We start from the raw sequence: 17,617 nt of genomic DNA on the forward strand, positions 1-17,617 counted from the left end.
AGGGTCTCCATTGACCCAAAATGTTGCCTTCTTTCTTTTTTCGCCATTTTTTGTGTGCTTGTCCTTTCTTTGTCGTATTGCCATCCTGGTTGTGTGTGTGGGGGGGGGGGGGTAAAGAGGACCTGGTTTGACTTTTGTCTTCAGCAGGAACCCTTTGTGTAACCCACCGAGGCTCCAGTGTGTCTGCGAGAACAGGAAGCAGGGGAGGAGTCCGAAATTCCACTGTTCTTTTGTGGGATGCCTGCCTGCAACCAGTTCCAACTGGGAGGTTGGCTGTCCTGAAAGGACGCCCACTCCCACAGTTTGAATGTTGATTTGCTGGGTTCTTGGATAAAAGGTGAGGATCCCAAGACAAAAGAGAAGCCGACCACTGGAACAGAAGAACTGAAGCAGAAGACGACCAGAGACACCTGCAGCACCTTCCAGCGACTGGTGAAGCCAGTTGAAGTACTGCTGCTGTCCGGACCCCATTTTTGAATCAACAGGGAAGCTCCAAAGAGAGACTTCTTCCCACGGACCTGTGGCCATAATCCGTCCTATGACGACCTGTAAATTGAGCCATCCCACGACATGCTCTGACCTTCCTAGGCTGCAAACCGCCAATACCCTGGGATCTGTGACCACTTTGCGGTGCATAGTCTTCCTGTGAACTAATTATCCTGAAACGTTGGTGGAATCCTTAGTGACCGCCAGAAGCAAGAATCCCCTCTTCAAAGTCTCCTCACCAGAGTCGAGGACTAGTGAGTGCAGTGAATCCTCTTTGGAGCCTGTGAAAAGGCGCTAAAACTGTAGACCAACTTTGGAGCATGAAGAATCCTTTGCTGCAAGTCCCTTCTCTCAACTGCTGCTGCGACATCCCTTCCAGAGTCCCCCCCCTTTCATCACCACAACCAAGGAACAGGAGACTGGGTCCACCGCTGCTGCACCATGAAAGAACCCAGCTGCAGATTCTTCACAACTACTTAGGTATTGCGAGACTCGTGGTAGTACATCTCTCAAGTCATTCTGCAATCCTTTACTGCCAGAGTGCCGATTCCGGTGTTTGGGTGTTCACCCATACCGTTCTGCCAGATTTCGCTCACGCGCGCGACTATAGAGAGCCTTGCCCAAGGTCTCCGAAACCTTTTTGACCCACAAAAGCATTCTACTCACTTGTAATTGAAAACTCCTCTGGAACTTTGCCTTCTCTGCTGCTGTTCCTTATACGCTTTACCTCCAATTTGACTTTCAAGAACTCGTACCTAAATAGGAATGGATGCTAAAGCCTTTGAAAAGTATTACAAGTCTTTTGTAGGAATGACCCAATACTGTTGGTGTTGAATAACCCTTTTTATCCCTACAACTAAACATTTTCTGAGTTGGTATAACAAGTGATTTTACTTACCTTGACCTATGTTTGTTTACTGTACAAAACATTTGGCTTACTCACCTGACGTATTGCATTGGTTTTCTATTGTGTTACTGATACACAATAACTGACAGAAGACATTTAGAAGCATAAGCAAAACGATCGAGAATGACCGGTAGAGCTCCCCATCCTGAAATTCATAGGTCTCAGCCAAAGGATATCCCTATATCTAGGTGCCATCTAGACTCCTTGCATGAATACCCCAATAATAATAATTTCCACATCACCAATCTGCAACCCCCCTACCTCATATACTAACCTTAATGACAAGTACTGCAATCCTATGCTTCCTAGCATGGTTTGCGCTATATAACACACCACCGGCCCCCCAACTACAAAGAAATACTGCACAGCAACCACAACACAAGCTTTTTACAAGAGCAAAGATCTATCCAAAGCCTCCAAGCACTGCATAAGCCCTCTACCGGCCCCCTAAAAAATACAAAAAACCTACACTGGAGAAACAGAATTCAAATAAAAAAGCACTAAGTCTGGACAAAGCGCAATGAAGCGCTAAATAAAAACGATATTGCTAACACCAAACAGGACACTATGCATAATGTTAGTGGTCGCTTATGAATCAAAAAAAGGCTCTTGAAAATGTTTGGTTTGCATTAGATAAGTCAATGGCTATCTGACAAACCCGCTCCTTACTGTACTGTAAAACAATATGCTTAGTGTGTGTAACTAGACTTCTACTCACCAGACATTGTTCCGACACCAATGACAAGACATTCAACCAGAGCATCTAATGTGAACGTGGGTCCAAGGATGGCCATACCACGGGCAATGTTGTCCCTTACTTCATCCTAACAGAAAGCAAAGTTGAAAATAAGTATGCATTCAAACGAAAAATTCTATATTAAAATTAAGAACTTATTTTCTTGCAAGACCATATTTTCCAGAAAAAGCCAAAACATGTCCCAAATACAGCGTCATGCTAGGCACGTGTACTTCATTTGGTGAAGAGGATGTTTCAAATGTTTACTATTTCACTTATTTACATAGTTAACAGTAGGCACTCGCATTTATTCAGACTCCTAGCACTCCTCTTCAGAGCCTCAAACTTCAAAATCACAAGCGTCTGGAGACCATACAAATGGCAGTGGTGCACGGTACAAATTCCAGTAACATAAAAAGAACTGTCAACTTACCTGTGAGTTGGAACTAAGTGCAAATTTAGCCAACGCACTAGCTTTGGAAAGATCTATAAGCAGCAGGAAGAAGGGTAGCGCTTCACTGCAAAAAGAGAGAAGCACAGCAACACTTAGCAAATCTGTGATTATGTTGTAGGAATTCCCAACCAACATAAAACACTTATCCAACAAATCGGTTTGAATGCAAGTGAACTATTAAAAGGACAACATTTTCAGACATGGTAATTTATAGTGCGCAAGAGAAATGGTCACATGCTGTACAACATTATTGATGTGATCCTTTCTTTTTGGCACAGAATGGCATTGCCTTATCAGAACAGCGTTTATGCATAAACTGCTCTTTATGATTAAACTGTTCTATGGCTGGTGGTTTCATAGATCTAATCAAATGGATTACTGATTCTTAACTACAGTAAAAATGAAAACACGGTCTACACAGACACCAGCCGATCCAATCTTTCCTCTTTAATGAAGAATACAATATATGGCACAGGGATTCAAAAGATCAAGTGAGTGACCTGGTGCTCCAGACATCAAAGAACCACCTGGAACAAATATTGAAACTACTTCACTATACCATGTCAGGGTAATTTTATTTATTTATTTTTTTTTTTTTTAAACCTAAAAGAAATATAAAATTCGTATAAAAGGGGTAAACAGAATTAACGTTTAGGCATCCTCGATCCTCTCCGCTTAACTATAACAAATGCATTAACAATATCATGCAAGTTTTAGGTTTGCCTAAATGCATTGAATTCCTATTGGACCAGACAGTTTAAGTTTTCACAAGAAGAAAAGCTGTTGATTTCATAACGATCTATTGTACACTGCACCAACTATGCGGACCTAGTGGCAGGCATTTACCATTGCTTTCAGTGTGAGGTGTTAACCTGACATGTAAACCGACAGCTGCATTGATTTCCGTTTGACTTCAGCACCCTGGACGTAAAGTATTCAAGGATTGCACACAAGGGAGTTTAGTGCACAAAATGCCGTCCCCACCCCCCCCCCAAATAAAAGTGTATGAAAATATATTTACTCAATGATTAGACAAGTAATTGTTGTTTCCTGTGTCGTTCCATTTATTTCATGTCCAGGATGATAGGTTACTGGACCGGTACGATGTGTGCACTATAAAACCTTGTAGGGATATAAACCTGTGGCAAACATATCCGCCAAATAATCAAGTTTCAGAATATTATTGGTAACGGACATAAAATGTACTAAAGTTAAAGAGCATTTAACGAGAAATAAGGTAACGTGCAGGTTACGTCTTTAAACAAAGCTGCCAAGATACCTTAGTGGGGTGAGCGCCCACTCAAAGACATCTCAGGATTTAGTCGTGGGAGAGTAGACTCGGCCTTTCATCATACCTAGTTATTTACAGCAAGTACAATTTAATTGTGTAATTCTAGCACCCAATATTGAAGCACCTAGAATTAGGTTTGCAATGTGCGATACCGTTAGGGAGATTTATCATTTTTATGCTTCATCCCCTCTACCAGTGAGGCCCCCCCCAGCACTTTTTGCTGGACTTCTGGACCTTTTTCTGAACTCTTGAATGAGTGAAGCCTTTGTCCACTAATTCACTCTTCTGGGCTCTGTCTTTTGGAAATATCCTTTGTATTTTACCTATCCTATGGAATCTATTTTTCTCCATAGCTTTTAAAGGCATCTGTATTTTATTGCAGCACACAGCTCCTTATGGGCAGTGTTGTGGGTCTGCATTATTACCGATAGAACTGTCAAACTCCTGTAACAATTGTATGCATTCAGCAACTACCAACTAAGCAGTGACCCTTTGAAAGTATTGAAAAGTATACCTATGTGTATTGCTTTATTGTACCAAGTATATAACAGTGAATTGTTTAACTATAACAAATCTATATTTTACTACACATTTATGTGCAAGTGTTTCTTTGATGTGCATTACTGACTGGGTTCTGTGTATTTACCTACAGCTCATCTCTTCCTCTTAAGATAAGCCTGACTGCTCCGTCACTCTACCAAGGTCCTTCAGTAGTACAGACTGATACTAAGATTAGGGGGGTGGGGGATCTACAAACCACTGGGATAGCTTACTAAAGTCTTCCCTCCAAGTGGAACTCTAGGAAAACTCCCCTATCAGAACAGTTTTCTTTTTCCTCAATTACTTTTTCAAGTTACATTATTTATATTATTAGTTTAAAGAACATATCAATACGTTGATGAATATACATATTGATAAACAGTTTAACCTCAAAGATCTACCCAGTAAAATGCTAAGTAATAAATAAAACTGTGCATAGTCCGAATAGAACATTAAAATAAATTGATATTGTATATAAAATAAATTGATATCGTAAATATAATAAATAGGACTTACAGGAGAGATAAACTGGACACACAGAAATAATAGAAAAGAAGAGAAGGGATAACAATTGTAACCAGAAGTTATGAGAAAGCTACATTAAATATGCGGTAAAGATATTTCATTTGCTATAACATTTTGTTCTCAATTACTGGTTTCAACAACAAACAGGCTAATTCCGAGTTGATTGAATTAGCCGTGGATGATAGCTCAAAAGACAGCCTTTCCAAGCTTCTTCCACCCAAATCGACAGTGGAAATGGGACCAACTGCACGGATGGAGGAAACCTGTTACACCAGGCCTTTTATCACACGCATGTATCCTTTGCTGTGCATCCGAACACTTATGACAATACGCATCATGTTGCCTTCCCGTCCCTCCCCATGGACTTCCATATTGAAAATGCAAATCTTGGGACCCAAGAACCCTTACCTCATGGCAGAGTGTGACCACGCAAATTGGGTTATAGCATGTCTTTGGTATCACTTTGCCAGCAAGTCCTGAACATGCGATATTCTTCCTGCAAAGCGTTTTTTCTAGAAAATCTAGCCTCAGTATAAGGGTATGAGTTGGAGGCAGAATTGCTGTGTAATACTTACTTCAGGCCTGTCAGTTCTTTGTCAAGAAAGTGAATAACAACCGTGCTGAAGACAAAACTTGAAAAGATGGTGAAAAGGCCAGCAATACCTAGAGAAGCAATAGAAAAGGACACTTGAGTTCGGACACACAGCAACATAAAAATATTTTCTACAAACACATCCAGTAAGTTTAACACGTTTAACACTTTTTGGGGCAAACAATGGAACGCTCAATAAACACAAATGCCATCATGAGCCAAGTTGCCTTCTATTCTGAAGCTGCAAAACATACTGTACCTAAAATGTATTTTGATCCGAGTTGTCTTAGATTCTGGAATTGGAAGTATATGTAAAGGATTGCTATACATCGTGTGATGGTCAGGATTATGATGTCACTACTCAAAACGTCCTGTTTCCGAAATAAAAAATAGGTAGTCACATATAGAACAAACAATAACGCAGTACAGACAATATCAATTTTGAGAAATGCTTTGCTGACTTTTGTAGTGCATTGATAAGTCACCTACTACATTTACATCAAAATATTAAACTAAATTTCTGACCAAGTACAATGCTAGGGGACATCTATCTGCCCACTTACACGACTGTTAGTCACATGTTGGTGGAACATTAGTATGCATATTGTTTTTTTTTAGCACGCCAATTGAACATTTTTAACCTATGAATATGGAGAAACGTACTTCTTCCAACTTTGGGCACTCGTAATTCCAGCCACATATCTGGTTGTTCCCAGTGAACATGTTCATGGACATGGTGCAGATGGTGAGCGTCACTGTGCCCACAATGACTTCCCATGGGTGAGAGGCCACGAAAAAGCCATGCAACCGGAACAACCGCGACAACATTTTCAGATTTCTTTATTCGAACTATAAAACCAAAACAGAAAGAGGCATGGGTATAAATATAGATTAAAAAAACAATACTTCTGTTTTAAGATCAACCCACAAAAGAATCATGCACGATCAGCCTACCTTTCCCCACAGACAGTTGAAAAGGATGATAGCAACCACTCCACAAACACATCGCGTAGATTAAGTGGACCACAGAGCACAAATACAGACCAGATATCAGGTTACAGACATTAATGCTCCAATGTGTTTAGAATTCTGGGACTGTACTAGAATCCAGCAAGCGCACCAGAAAGTATACAGCTTTCCTGCAACTTTGAGGGAGAGCAGTTTCCCTGGGCAAGCTACACTTTCCCATTCAGTCATGCTCCATGCCCCAAGGGTAATAAGTCTCAAGGGGAGCCTAGATCTTACATTTACCCATCCCCAAGAACAGGATGGATTGAAGGCAAGAGGTAATCAATTATCAACACAAGACTTTTTGTGCTTACAAGAAATACACAATGAAAACTCACATTAGCACATGCAGAGCATTATTGACCTGCTCGTGGCCAATCAGAATATTTAGATTGCAATCAAACTGGAATTGACTTTGCTTTGAGTATTGTCTTCAAAAGCAGACGGCCACAATGCAATTTCCAGGCAAGATTACAAGACACTTCCTCCCTGAAAAGGAACTTTTTTGTTGCAACACCCTAATTAACACATGAAAGAGAAAGCTAAACATGGGGAAACGCGTTCACTTTCTTATAGAGAAATCGTTTACTTTTACATGACAATAAATGCATGCCAGATGAAGCAGGTTTGCAACTAAAATGCTTAATTTATGAGAACCATGTTATTTTAATACTACAAAATAAAACTAGATTCAACTCAGTGCTCATTTATTTTACCATTTATTAAAGTAGCACTTCTACTACCACTATCTGCTAATAGCCGAATAGATCTCAGGAGTGGTCAGTATCGCATTGGATAATGACCCCAACTTGGTGGCGGTTCATTAACCTACATTAACGACTCCTCCCTCTGTCTATATGGCAATAAAACGCGTTGCAACAGAATAAACAATCAGAACACTTAAAACCGCATACATCGGCTCAATAGTACTGTGTGCAGTAGCTTCCTTCAGCAGTTTCGGTCACGAGTACATGCACCCATTGATTGGTGAGCTTCCAACTGGGGGACTTCTACCACAAGAACACAGTCGGTGCTAAAGCAGTACACATCAGTGATGAAGAGTTTGAGCTCCCTCTAGTGAAGACTTCAGGAGTGTGAACTTCCTCTCCCAGTGCCCAGACAGGCTACAAAGCCCCGGCAGCATGAGCTTCCTCTGAAAGTATATTTCCAGTGCTAAAGGATTCTTATTGTCTGTGAATTTCTCCCGCAGCCCTTGATGCCATGGAGTATGATCTGTCCTGTGGACGGATCTTCTCAGTGCTTTTGGAAGCAAGTAGTTCCAACGAGATAGAAGCAGTCTAACAAAAGTGACTGTGCAATACACCGACAACGGCTGACTGAGGGATTTCACGGAAGAGAAGACTGCAGGCTGAAAAAGGGGCAACTATGCAGAGGGCTAAGTTGTGGGGAGGAGGTAAAGTGAGTAGACTGGTGCGTGGGGAGGAGGTGTAGCAGGGGCTACAGGTAGAGAAGAGGCGGATGGCCCTCAGTAACTGCAGAGAATAGGCAGAAGGGCAGGGAGGCAGAGTGGGGAATTCTGGGGGTTGGGGCCTCCCTTGATGAGAAGCGTGCAGGAACAAGGACGGGAGATTGGTGCAAAACAGCGATACGAAGTCATTGCTTTGTAAAGGACAGTGCGCAATGGAACTGTCTGCAATCACCACGTAGGGCGATGGAAGCCATACACAACAGAAATATGTTAAGCCATATCCTATACAAGTACTGCCAGTGCAATAGGAGCTACCAGTGCTGCAGGGGTGGGGGTGAAGGGCACAGGTGATCAGCATAGGGTAGGATATCTAAAGAGCTATGCATACAGTGCTGGATCCCAAGCCACTGAGGTCTGTCTTTATTAAGCAAAGCCCCAGTATTGTAAAAAATGTAACATTCCTACAGCAATGCCGTATGAATAAAGAGCTGGTGCCCTAACCAATTACCATGTACCCACAGCCCCAAAGGGAAACTTTCTGGTCTCGAGACCTTTCCAATCCACCGGGGCCTAATCGCCTGCGATTCTGAACAAGCCAACGATGACACATATCCATGTAAACCACTGTCAACTTGCGTTAGAAAATGTCCAATTAATCCTTTATCTTGAGTCCCTAGTGTAAATGAATCATAGTTCACACACATTGATTACAAATATATTTTTAAATTAACAAGCCAACAGTTAAATTAGGTCATTTCATTCCTTTTCCTTTACTGACGTGACCCCGCCAATAGCTTACCATAGCTTGACTGTTTCCGCGTCCAATCTATTCCTACCCGGTCTTAGGGGCTCTTAATCACCACTTCAGGCATTTCAAAAAGTCTCAGATCTTTGATCAATTTAGACTCATGAAGAAAGAGTGAATCATTTAGTGGTATGCAAACAGCAGCAAAAATCTACTAACTGTGATGCCACAGCCATGACAGGAAAATTATATGTACTGCTACAAGCACATTCTACTATTGCAAATGTTCACTAGTATCATTGCGTTTCCCATTTCACTGCTATATAGTCGAGTATGCAACCTTAAAAGGGATCATTTTAATATTTATGGAAAAGCTTCATTTGTGGTATATTAACAGTGGAAACGTGCGATAAAGAGTGACTCAAAAACAAAACACATATTGGAAACATTCATCGTGCAACTTTCCGCCACTTAAACCAGCAGATCTGCTTTTGTGCATCATTCACCTGCTGTGCTCAATTAGTTTGTGGTGCACTGGTCAGTCCCTACAGCTAGAAAAATGAAGGGAATCTGTTTCTCTTTATTTTGACACCGTAGCACAAGTCACAGCAAACACTATAGTAATTTTCATTTCTTCAAGTAATATTACAGTTACTTTTGTGATGTGCACTGAACAGGCTGGCGACAGTGAACCAGGCATCTTTTTTTTCCTGGTGCACATGAGTGCACCTTCATTTGTTCACCGTGATTATACCTTTCTTGAGTGCCACATAACTGTTACTGGGTGGGTTGGGTGTGGGAGGCTGCCCCGATTAGATCTGGTATGGTATCATATTTGTAAAGTACAGCTGTGATCCATAGGCAAGAAAAAGAGCGTTGGAAAGCAGAAGAAACCAGACATCAGACTACCAAAAGCCTAGTCCTTGGTTGCAAACATAAACGTTTTTAATTGTTCCCTAAGGAGTGTCGTTTTCGGTGGAATAGCCTTCCCACTGATGCCACAGCATCAGTGGGAGGCTATTCCAAAGTTTTGGAGCTGCCACTGAGAAGGTACGGCCACCCATTGTACTTTTCTTAAAGTGGGGGAACTGTCAGAAAAATAAAAAAAGATTTAAAAAAACTAAATCGGTGGAGCGCAATGCTCACGATGGTCTGTACATATAAAGCCTTTTCTGATGGTAGTCAGCGCCTGTGTCACAGTAAGCCCTGTGTACAGGGCACAGGTTCTTGAAATTAATTCCGGCCTCCATTAGGAGCCAGCGCAGGTTGTTTTTAGAAGTGGGGAGGCATGGGTTAATCTGGAAGATTTCATCACAAGCTTTGCCACTGAATTCTGCAAGACCTGCAAGCACTGAATATGTCAGCTGCGCTAATAATGTAGCATTACAATAATCTATTATTCCCGAAATAGAAGCCGAGATCAATGGAGCCCGAAGTTCGTCTAGTAAAAACGGAAGAACTTTCCGTAGGATTTTCAGATGTCCCGCACTACATCTACCGCTGACTTGAAGTGTGAGGCCAGAGTTTCAAAATGTTTTATGCCTAGATCTTTTATAATAACAAGAACTTCATACAAGTAGAGGGCATTCGGTATGCTCAGTGATGTCCAGATACAACCGACAATCAATAAATAATTGAATAGTGCTTTAGCCTCATGTAGTGTAGCTAACTTTGGTGTACCAGTTCTGTCCAGTGACCTCCCCATAATTAATCTATTGACCAATGTATCACACTATTTACAACTAATGCATCAATGTACACCTAATTACAAGAACCAATCACCAAACAATTAGAAATGTATCCAAAATAATCAGTCTATTTACAACGAGGATAGGTTTGAGCCCAAGTAAGGATTAAACATGGCAACTCTGTAAATGGTGAGTTTAGAAAACCCTTTTATAGGACTACGTTAAAACAGCGCTGATTAAGTCCAAGACTCCATTTTGTTAAGGGAGGCGTGAATCTTTCTTAGAAGAATATATGAACAATTACTGAAAACATATAGAAGGTTTCCAACCACTGAGATTAATTAGAAAGAACCATCACTGACTCCACAGTGCACAAAAGTAACTCTTGATAAATGTTCAAACTCGCAAGGCATAACGACTGATATTTTTATTACGCAGGTTTGCAATCGGAAATATAAATGGGATTAATGGAATGCTGTACAGGTCAGCGAGAATTTACCAAGGTATCAACTAAACATTAGTAACTTAGTAGACCGCTACATGATGCTAGGTGATGGTCTAGTTTGTATTGGTTACTTCAGGGCTCAAAATGTGCACTTGCCATTGGGCTAGTTATAATTGCATTTTGGGGAGTAAGAAATGGTGGACATGGAAAAAATTGTGATGGGGACCCCACAAGGGCCGGGGGATTAGTTTTGGTGGTGGGGCAGAGTTCCTAGGAGCCGGAATTCAGAGGGGGGCGCAGCAGTTGAACTCAGATCAACAGATGTTCGAAATAGTTATAAAATGGACCAATTTCTTTCATGGCTTGAAAAGTACACAAACCATAGTAAGGTATGCATACAAAGATGTGTGTGTATCTTACTATGATCTGTGTACTTTTCAAGCCCTCTTCTCAAGACTACAAATAACAGAATCTGTTTTGGAAAGGTAATGATCACCGAGCCCCCAGCTTTTCAGGCTAGACAATGTAGTGCTCTGCGTGCACAGTGTGCTCGCACAGAGCGGTTTACATTACCGTGCTCGCGAAGATGGGGGCTCGGTGATCATTGTGCTTCCAAATGTATTCTGCTCTGTATGCACAGTGTGCTTTCTGCTCTGTCACAGGTCTTTGATGCTCTGCGAACCTGGTGACTGTCCTCGGCAGGGAAGTATCCAGCAGTGCAAGAGTGGGGGGGCAGGAGGGGTGAGCCACAAAAAAGCATCCCGTTACTCCCCACCACCCCCCAAATGCATTGCATGCAATTCCATACGGTCTCATTTGCGCCCTCAAACCGTCACCCCCACTCCAATCTACTTTTTTGGTAACATTAGTGGCAGATGGCATTTTAGCACATAACCAAAAAAAAAAAAAAAAATGCGCAAGATTACAGATGCAGGAAACTCATCTATTAGAGCCTGTCCCGGCGCTCTCGGGCAAAATACATCTAAACCTCCAAATTTGCATATGGCTTGCACCAACAGAAGTGACTTCAGAGAAAAGGACATTGCAAGGACCATCAGCATTGATAAATGGAGGCACCATGGAAATGACTTCAAAAAAAGCTGCTATAAGTAAACCAAGTGGCAAATAGCTTTGTGGAGAAACATATCGAAATTGCACTATTATATATGGAGCAACTGTATAGTCGCTGGGCTTTTTTTAAAATAATAGATGATTAACATAAGCTATGAAGTGAATCAAATTCACTTAAAGAGCTGCAGATAAGACAGTGCGATTAAATGATTGGCCCAGGATCACCCACTTTGGTTAAATGGTGAAACCGGGATATGGACAATTTAAGCAACTGTGAACATCTTCCCAGGTTTAGTTGATATAGATATTAAGGTTTTGCTTTGCATTCCATGTGCTTAAATAATACTTTATATATAGCAATGCCTTCGAAGCAAACCACATTACATAAAATAGCCATTCATAGTAAACTAACCATACGCTACATACATGCTGGGCACCCTTTGAGGTGCTGAATGGAAGAGGCGTCTCCCTCCTTCCACCCCATCCCATATGCCACTGTGCCTCGGTGATCTAATGTGCTCTGTGCAAGCACACTGTGCACACAGGCTTTGTGTACACAGTGCGCTCGCACAGAGAACATTGGATCACGTGCGAGCGCACTGTGCGCCGTTTGACAGGGCTGGGGCAGAAGCAAGCCAGATCCCGAGATCCGGCTAGAGAACTGAATGATCCCAGATCTCCGATCCGCAGAGAACCGGCACATTAGCCTGCACTGTAGAAGTAGATTTAAGGTGGCGAGTGACTTTATTGTGGATAAAAACTTACAACTGCACCTTGTTCACCCTGGGTAAATGCATGCCATTATGTGTACATGGTTGGATTAGTTGTGAATATTTAATGACAGATTTTGGGACGGGGTTTAACTGGACATGCAGTGCACATGAGAATTAATGAAATCACAAGAGCATAGAAAAAAAAAAGAAGGAAGAAGGAGGATCTTATTCGGTTTGGCTAGTTCTGTGCGGAAAGTGTGATTCGGTCTATTCATTTGTAGGGGAGCCATAATTTGGTAATCTCAGATATTAGCCTAAAATAGCCACACAGATGATAACTAACCTGATTCTCCGAGCGTGTTCAGACTCCTCAGCGAGGTTCACCACGAATGCAGACTGTCACATCCAGCTTGCATTTATAGGTTACGCGGAATCGCAGGGGGAAAATCCGTCGGGGAAGTCCATGCGTTGCCCCACCCACTTCACCCAAGTCACTGGGAGTTCCCCGAGCTCCGATGCTGCAACCTCCCCCCTTTCCTTGCGTCATGTCACGAGCTCACGCACGGTCAAGGAAACAGCCGAGACCCGAAAGCGAAACAAAAACAAGCAGCAGGTGTCGGCGGGCCTCTGAAGGGACCATCAGCGGAGAACATACAGGGATATATTGTATACGTTCCGAGCTGGGTGTGGGATATCCAAGAAAGTGCGTGTTACGGTTTACAAATAGCCTTCCCAAATCACTATTAGGGAAACGTACCTACAAAAGAAAACAAACAATGTTGTGATGTTTGCAGCATGTTCCACAATTGGGGTTTGCGCATGCATGGCCATGCAAACTTTCAATGCTGTAAACGCCAAGCCTCCTGTCATGGCATTGGCAAGACACGGGATTTGCTGAATGCCAACCGTTGTTATGATATGGATCTCAGCTCATTGGAGCCGCAATGAAATGATAAAGAAAGAAAAAAAAAATCACAGTAATGTTATGCGATAAGGTAGCAAAAGAAGATGGGTTGTTCGATGCCGTTTTAAATGTGCATATGACGTGTGCCTTGTTTTAGGATTGATCGTTTAAATGAAACTGAAGAACTCCCAGACACCTCGCCTATAACCCGGAAGTGCAGTTGTGTCAGCGTACTCGGCAAATAGCATGAAAACAAAAACACAGCTGAAACCCCAGGAAATGCGAAGGCAATTGTACTAATTCGGAGATTAAAACGTAGCGATTAACGTTTAGAGTCCTGCCAATACGTTCAATGGACATCGACTCCCCACTCCACCCGATTCAAAACGCCCTCGAAATCAATGTGGACTCTAAGGAGAAGACATTAATAAAACCTCTAGGCCGAAACCATTGACCGATCGTGGAGGTCGGGGAACTGTGCTACTTTACAAAGTACACATTCAGAAACGCACTCTTGTTGTCGCAACCTCCAAGCCTGCAGCTGGAGGGTCACCTTGTTGCCCTCCCGGCCTCGACTTGTCAGACACGGGGCAAGCATACACTAGCGCCACCCACCTTAGGCTTGTCTGTCTTTGAGGCGGCTTCCGGCTAATGGCGTTCCGATGATGTTGTTTCTCGGGCGCCACCTCGGTTGAAGTGACAGAAGCTCCACCAAACACTGCGGAAAAAAGCTCTACAGGGAGAGACAGGCCACCGTTGGCACGCGCGATGGTACGATGCGTCAACCAATGGCACACCGCGCTGAAGCACGTCACCCCGTTGCCAGAGACAACCCGCTTGCGCTGCTTTACTGTGAGCGATCTGAAGGGAACGCGCCATATCGCCACAGGCAGCTGGTCCAATGGTAGAGAAGGACGCTTTCCAGCGAAAGGAGGGGGAGCTGAGACGGTAACTACTGCGCACGAGCAGATTGAAGAGCCAGTCCGATTTATTCTACAGTTCATATTTGTATTCGTGCAATAGCAGAATCTATAGCAATAGACTGCCCACATATCCTAAACGATGAAGACATACAGAAACAAAGAAATAGGATCACCGAGTCATTGAGGACATTATATGGTTTTAAATACACGGGATTATGTCATCATTGTTATGTCCTGGCCAGAGGGCACCCAGACCAGGCGAACCAAGGCTGGGGGCACCCAGCCGACGTGCTGGAGGCACCCAGCAGACCATGGGCTGCGGTCATGCAGCGGAACTACAGGCAGGGATCACCCTGCATGTGTCAGAAGCGCCCCACATGACATCAAGCTGGGGGCACCCAGCAGACAGCTCCGGACTAAGGGCACTGTTGTAATGTAGTCTTGTATTGCCACTGGCCTGGATGCTTGCTGTAGAATGTTGGTGCATGAATGCAGCTCAGGAGAATGTTGGGTGGATCTGTGTGTGAATGTTCTGCGAGTGTCAGTTGGGGGCCTGAGCTGGGTTGAATGGATGGCCGGTGGGTCAGCTCCTTTGTTAGTGATGTTTATACCTTCCCATGTCCCTGTCAAAGTCTACGCGTGCTGTAACTATAATAAGAGTAACTGGAGTAATGTACAGATTTGTACATATGTGAATAAAGCCTTGCCTGGAACTAACTTAGACTTAGCAGCTGGTCTGTGATTCAGTAGTGCACACTGAATGTCTAACATTAAGGCTTCACTACAGGCACCCAGTCAGCCCATGAGCACACAGGCTCCTCCTAGGCCTGGGGGTACCCATGCCTGTATCAACAGATAACGCTGGCATTGCCAAGGAAGGGCACCGGCTTCCTCATGTAGAGTTGCCCAGCAGGGTGACCATGCAGGACAGAGTCATACGTGCCAACATTCCAACGCACCTAGGAGGGAGTTTTGAGAGAAAATCGGGAGACATAGTTTTCCCCATAGGAATGTATTGGCACAGGAATTATCTTGGGTGGGAGAACGTGAAAAAAAGCAATATTTCTAACTGAAAAGTCGGGAGTCTCCCGTCCAAATCGGGAGTGTTGGCATGAATGCAGCGTTGCCCGGCAGGGGCACTGTCACGGCTGAGGGCCTGGCACGGCAGGCCCTCAGCCAACTACGTAGCACCAGCATGGTGCTGCTGAATAATGACACAGGACACCATGTTCAGTTACTCCGAAGACTACTTGAGCGGGAGACCGCCCATTCCTTTTATTGAGTATGGTCACGTGGCTACTGCCACAAGCTCCTGGGAGATACCATGCTCCCAGGAGGGGTGACCCATTGCAATAATGTTATCTGCAAGGCAGTGCAATCATGATCTTTTCGATTTTTGCTGGTTTGCTCTCTCAGAAAGTGAGTTGCAATGCTCCATGCTAAAAAAAAGTACAGTTTACACATGTATTTTGTTAGGCCCTTTCTACTGACATACAAGAAGCTGGAATGAAACTTGGCAACAAGGTACTTGTTGTGATTTATGCCCCTCCTGGGCTTGTGCGAAAGTCACGTGTATAATGACACGTGGGAGACGTGTCATCAAGTCAATAAAACGTGTGCATGGCCGCCCGTGCGCCAATCAAATGTCATCAGACACCTGCCTCTGTCCAGTTACTGCGCTGCGCAAGCGCAACATCAGGGGCAGAGTGCCTGCCATGCAGAGCCCCTTGGAAGCAGGACCCAGCACGCCTGGTACCCTTAACAACTAGCACCGAGAAAGAAGCACAAACCCGACATGCTAGAGCATGCCCCCTGCATGCGCCCACCTGGTGGTGCACGTTGCTGGCGGGTCATGCCCGATGACCGTCGGCATCGCCAGTGAGGTCCTGCTTGATACAGGCACGCACCCGGAGTCACCAGTGTGTGCCAGAGCGAAGGACATGTGGAAAGAAAAAATAAAGGAAAGGCAGTCAGTCGGCAACACGCCAATAACCGCCGATTCCCTCTGGCAAGGCTTGCGCTGTATGGGCGTGTGCAGCAGGAGGTCCCTGCGCACAAATTGAAAAAGAAAAAAAGAAAGACGGGAAGCTACTCCTGCCTGGGGGAGAGAGGCGCAGCAAGGACCGTAGCTGCTTCACGGTGTCAAGCCCTGGGGATCCCCCCGATCCTCCTCCTCACCTGTATCTTCAATGGAACTCTCCTGGGCTTCAGATTCTTTCTTTCGGCATGGTTTTCGAGGTTCCTTGGTCTTCTTTTCCTTCTTCTGATGAAGATAGGGGCAAGCTACCTCGGAGGCCACCTTGACCTGACAAGTCACCCAAGACTAGGGGGACTCCGAGGAGCAAGCGCCCAAAAATCAGGGAAAAAGCCTCCTTGGCACAAAAAACCCTGAGTATAGATATGTTCAGAAACTTCAGTGTAGAGTTCGTAAGGGACTTACAATCTTTTCTGTAGTTGAAGTTAAATATCCAGAAATAAATAATGTCCAGCTTAACTAGCATATTTCTTCAACAAAGGCAACAGGCCGTCTTCAGTCTCCAATTCCAATGTGTAAACAGAAGTAACTAACAGAGAAGTAAGTATAATAATAAGAAAGCGAACATGTAAGGAAAAATAAGTAAGAGTGAAACCAACAGGAGTGGAAAAGGGAGGTACTGTGTCTACAAAGAATCAGAGATCAATAACAAGAATAGTAAGAAACCGTACGCACAAATGCACAGGAAAGGGAAGGATAGAAGTACGCACAAACCCCGGGTGGAAAGGAAGGCTCACCAGGAAATGGAAATACAGGCTAAGGGTAGAGGAGCGTAAAACCTGCAAGGAAAAGATACCCTAGCTGCCAGCCGATGAATACCACCCTGCGAAGAAGCAGGAACGCTGGGTGCAAGTAGTCGAAACTAATTCCTGCGAAGACACGCCTAGACAGACTGCGAGCAGCCGAAACGAAACCCACGAGAGTGCGGCTATGTTAGGGAGAATTCTCATAAATGTGCTAATTTCCCTTATCTTCTGAGACCCCTTCTGAGACCCCTAGCAACATTGCTGGATTTCTAGGATTTTAATTTTCACCTGGAAAGAGTGTGAGCCTTTTTTCCCACTCTTTCATGTATTTTGATGTGTGTTTTATTTTTGTGTTCTTTGGATATGGAGTTTTAGACAA

The 17,617-nt window shown here is 43.7% G+C and overlaps 1 protein-coding gene across 2 annotated transcripts in view; it reads right to left on the reverse strand.

Annotated features, from left to right (window-relative positions):
• HMGCR (3-hydroxy-3-methylglutaryl-CoA reductase) overlaps nt 1-14,321 on the reverse strand; it is an 82,629-nt gene extending 68,308 nt beyond the window's left edge. Inside the window, exons 1-6 of one of the 2 annotated variants that reach the window (XM_069627470.1) lie at nt 14,150-14,321; nt 6,195-6,380; nt 5,791-5,902; nt 5,515-5,602; nt 2,563-2,647; nt 2,112-2,217 (exon numbers count right to left, since the gene is read on the reverse strand). In XM_069627470.1, the coding sequence (XP_069483571.1) occupies nt 2,112-2,217; nt 2,563-2,647; nt 5,515-5,602; nt 5,791-5,902; nt 6,195-6,359 (556 nt within the window). In that variant the 5' untranslated portion in view covers nt 6,360-6,380; nt 14,150-14,321. Of the gene's footprint in view, nt 1-2,111; nt 2,218-2,562; nt 2,648-5,514; nt 5,603-5,790; nt 5,903-6,194; nt 6,381-12,973; nt 13,113-14,149 lie in introns of those variants that run through there. The other variant, XM_069627471.1, reaches the window with a different exon arrangement.
• Between the last annotated feature and the right edge of the window lie 3,296 nt (nt 14,322-17,617).

Source organism: Ambystoma mexicanum, chromosome 6p (assembly GCF_040938575.1).
Source record: "Ambystoma mexicanum isolate Mex_15411 chromosome 6p, UKY_AmexF1_1, whole genome shotgun sequence".
Classification (NCBI taxonomy): Eukaryota; Metazoa; Chordata; class Amphibia; order Caudata; family Ambystomatidae; genus Ambystoma; species Ambystoma mexicanum.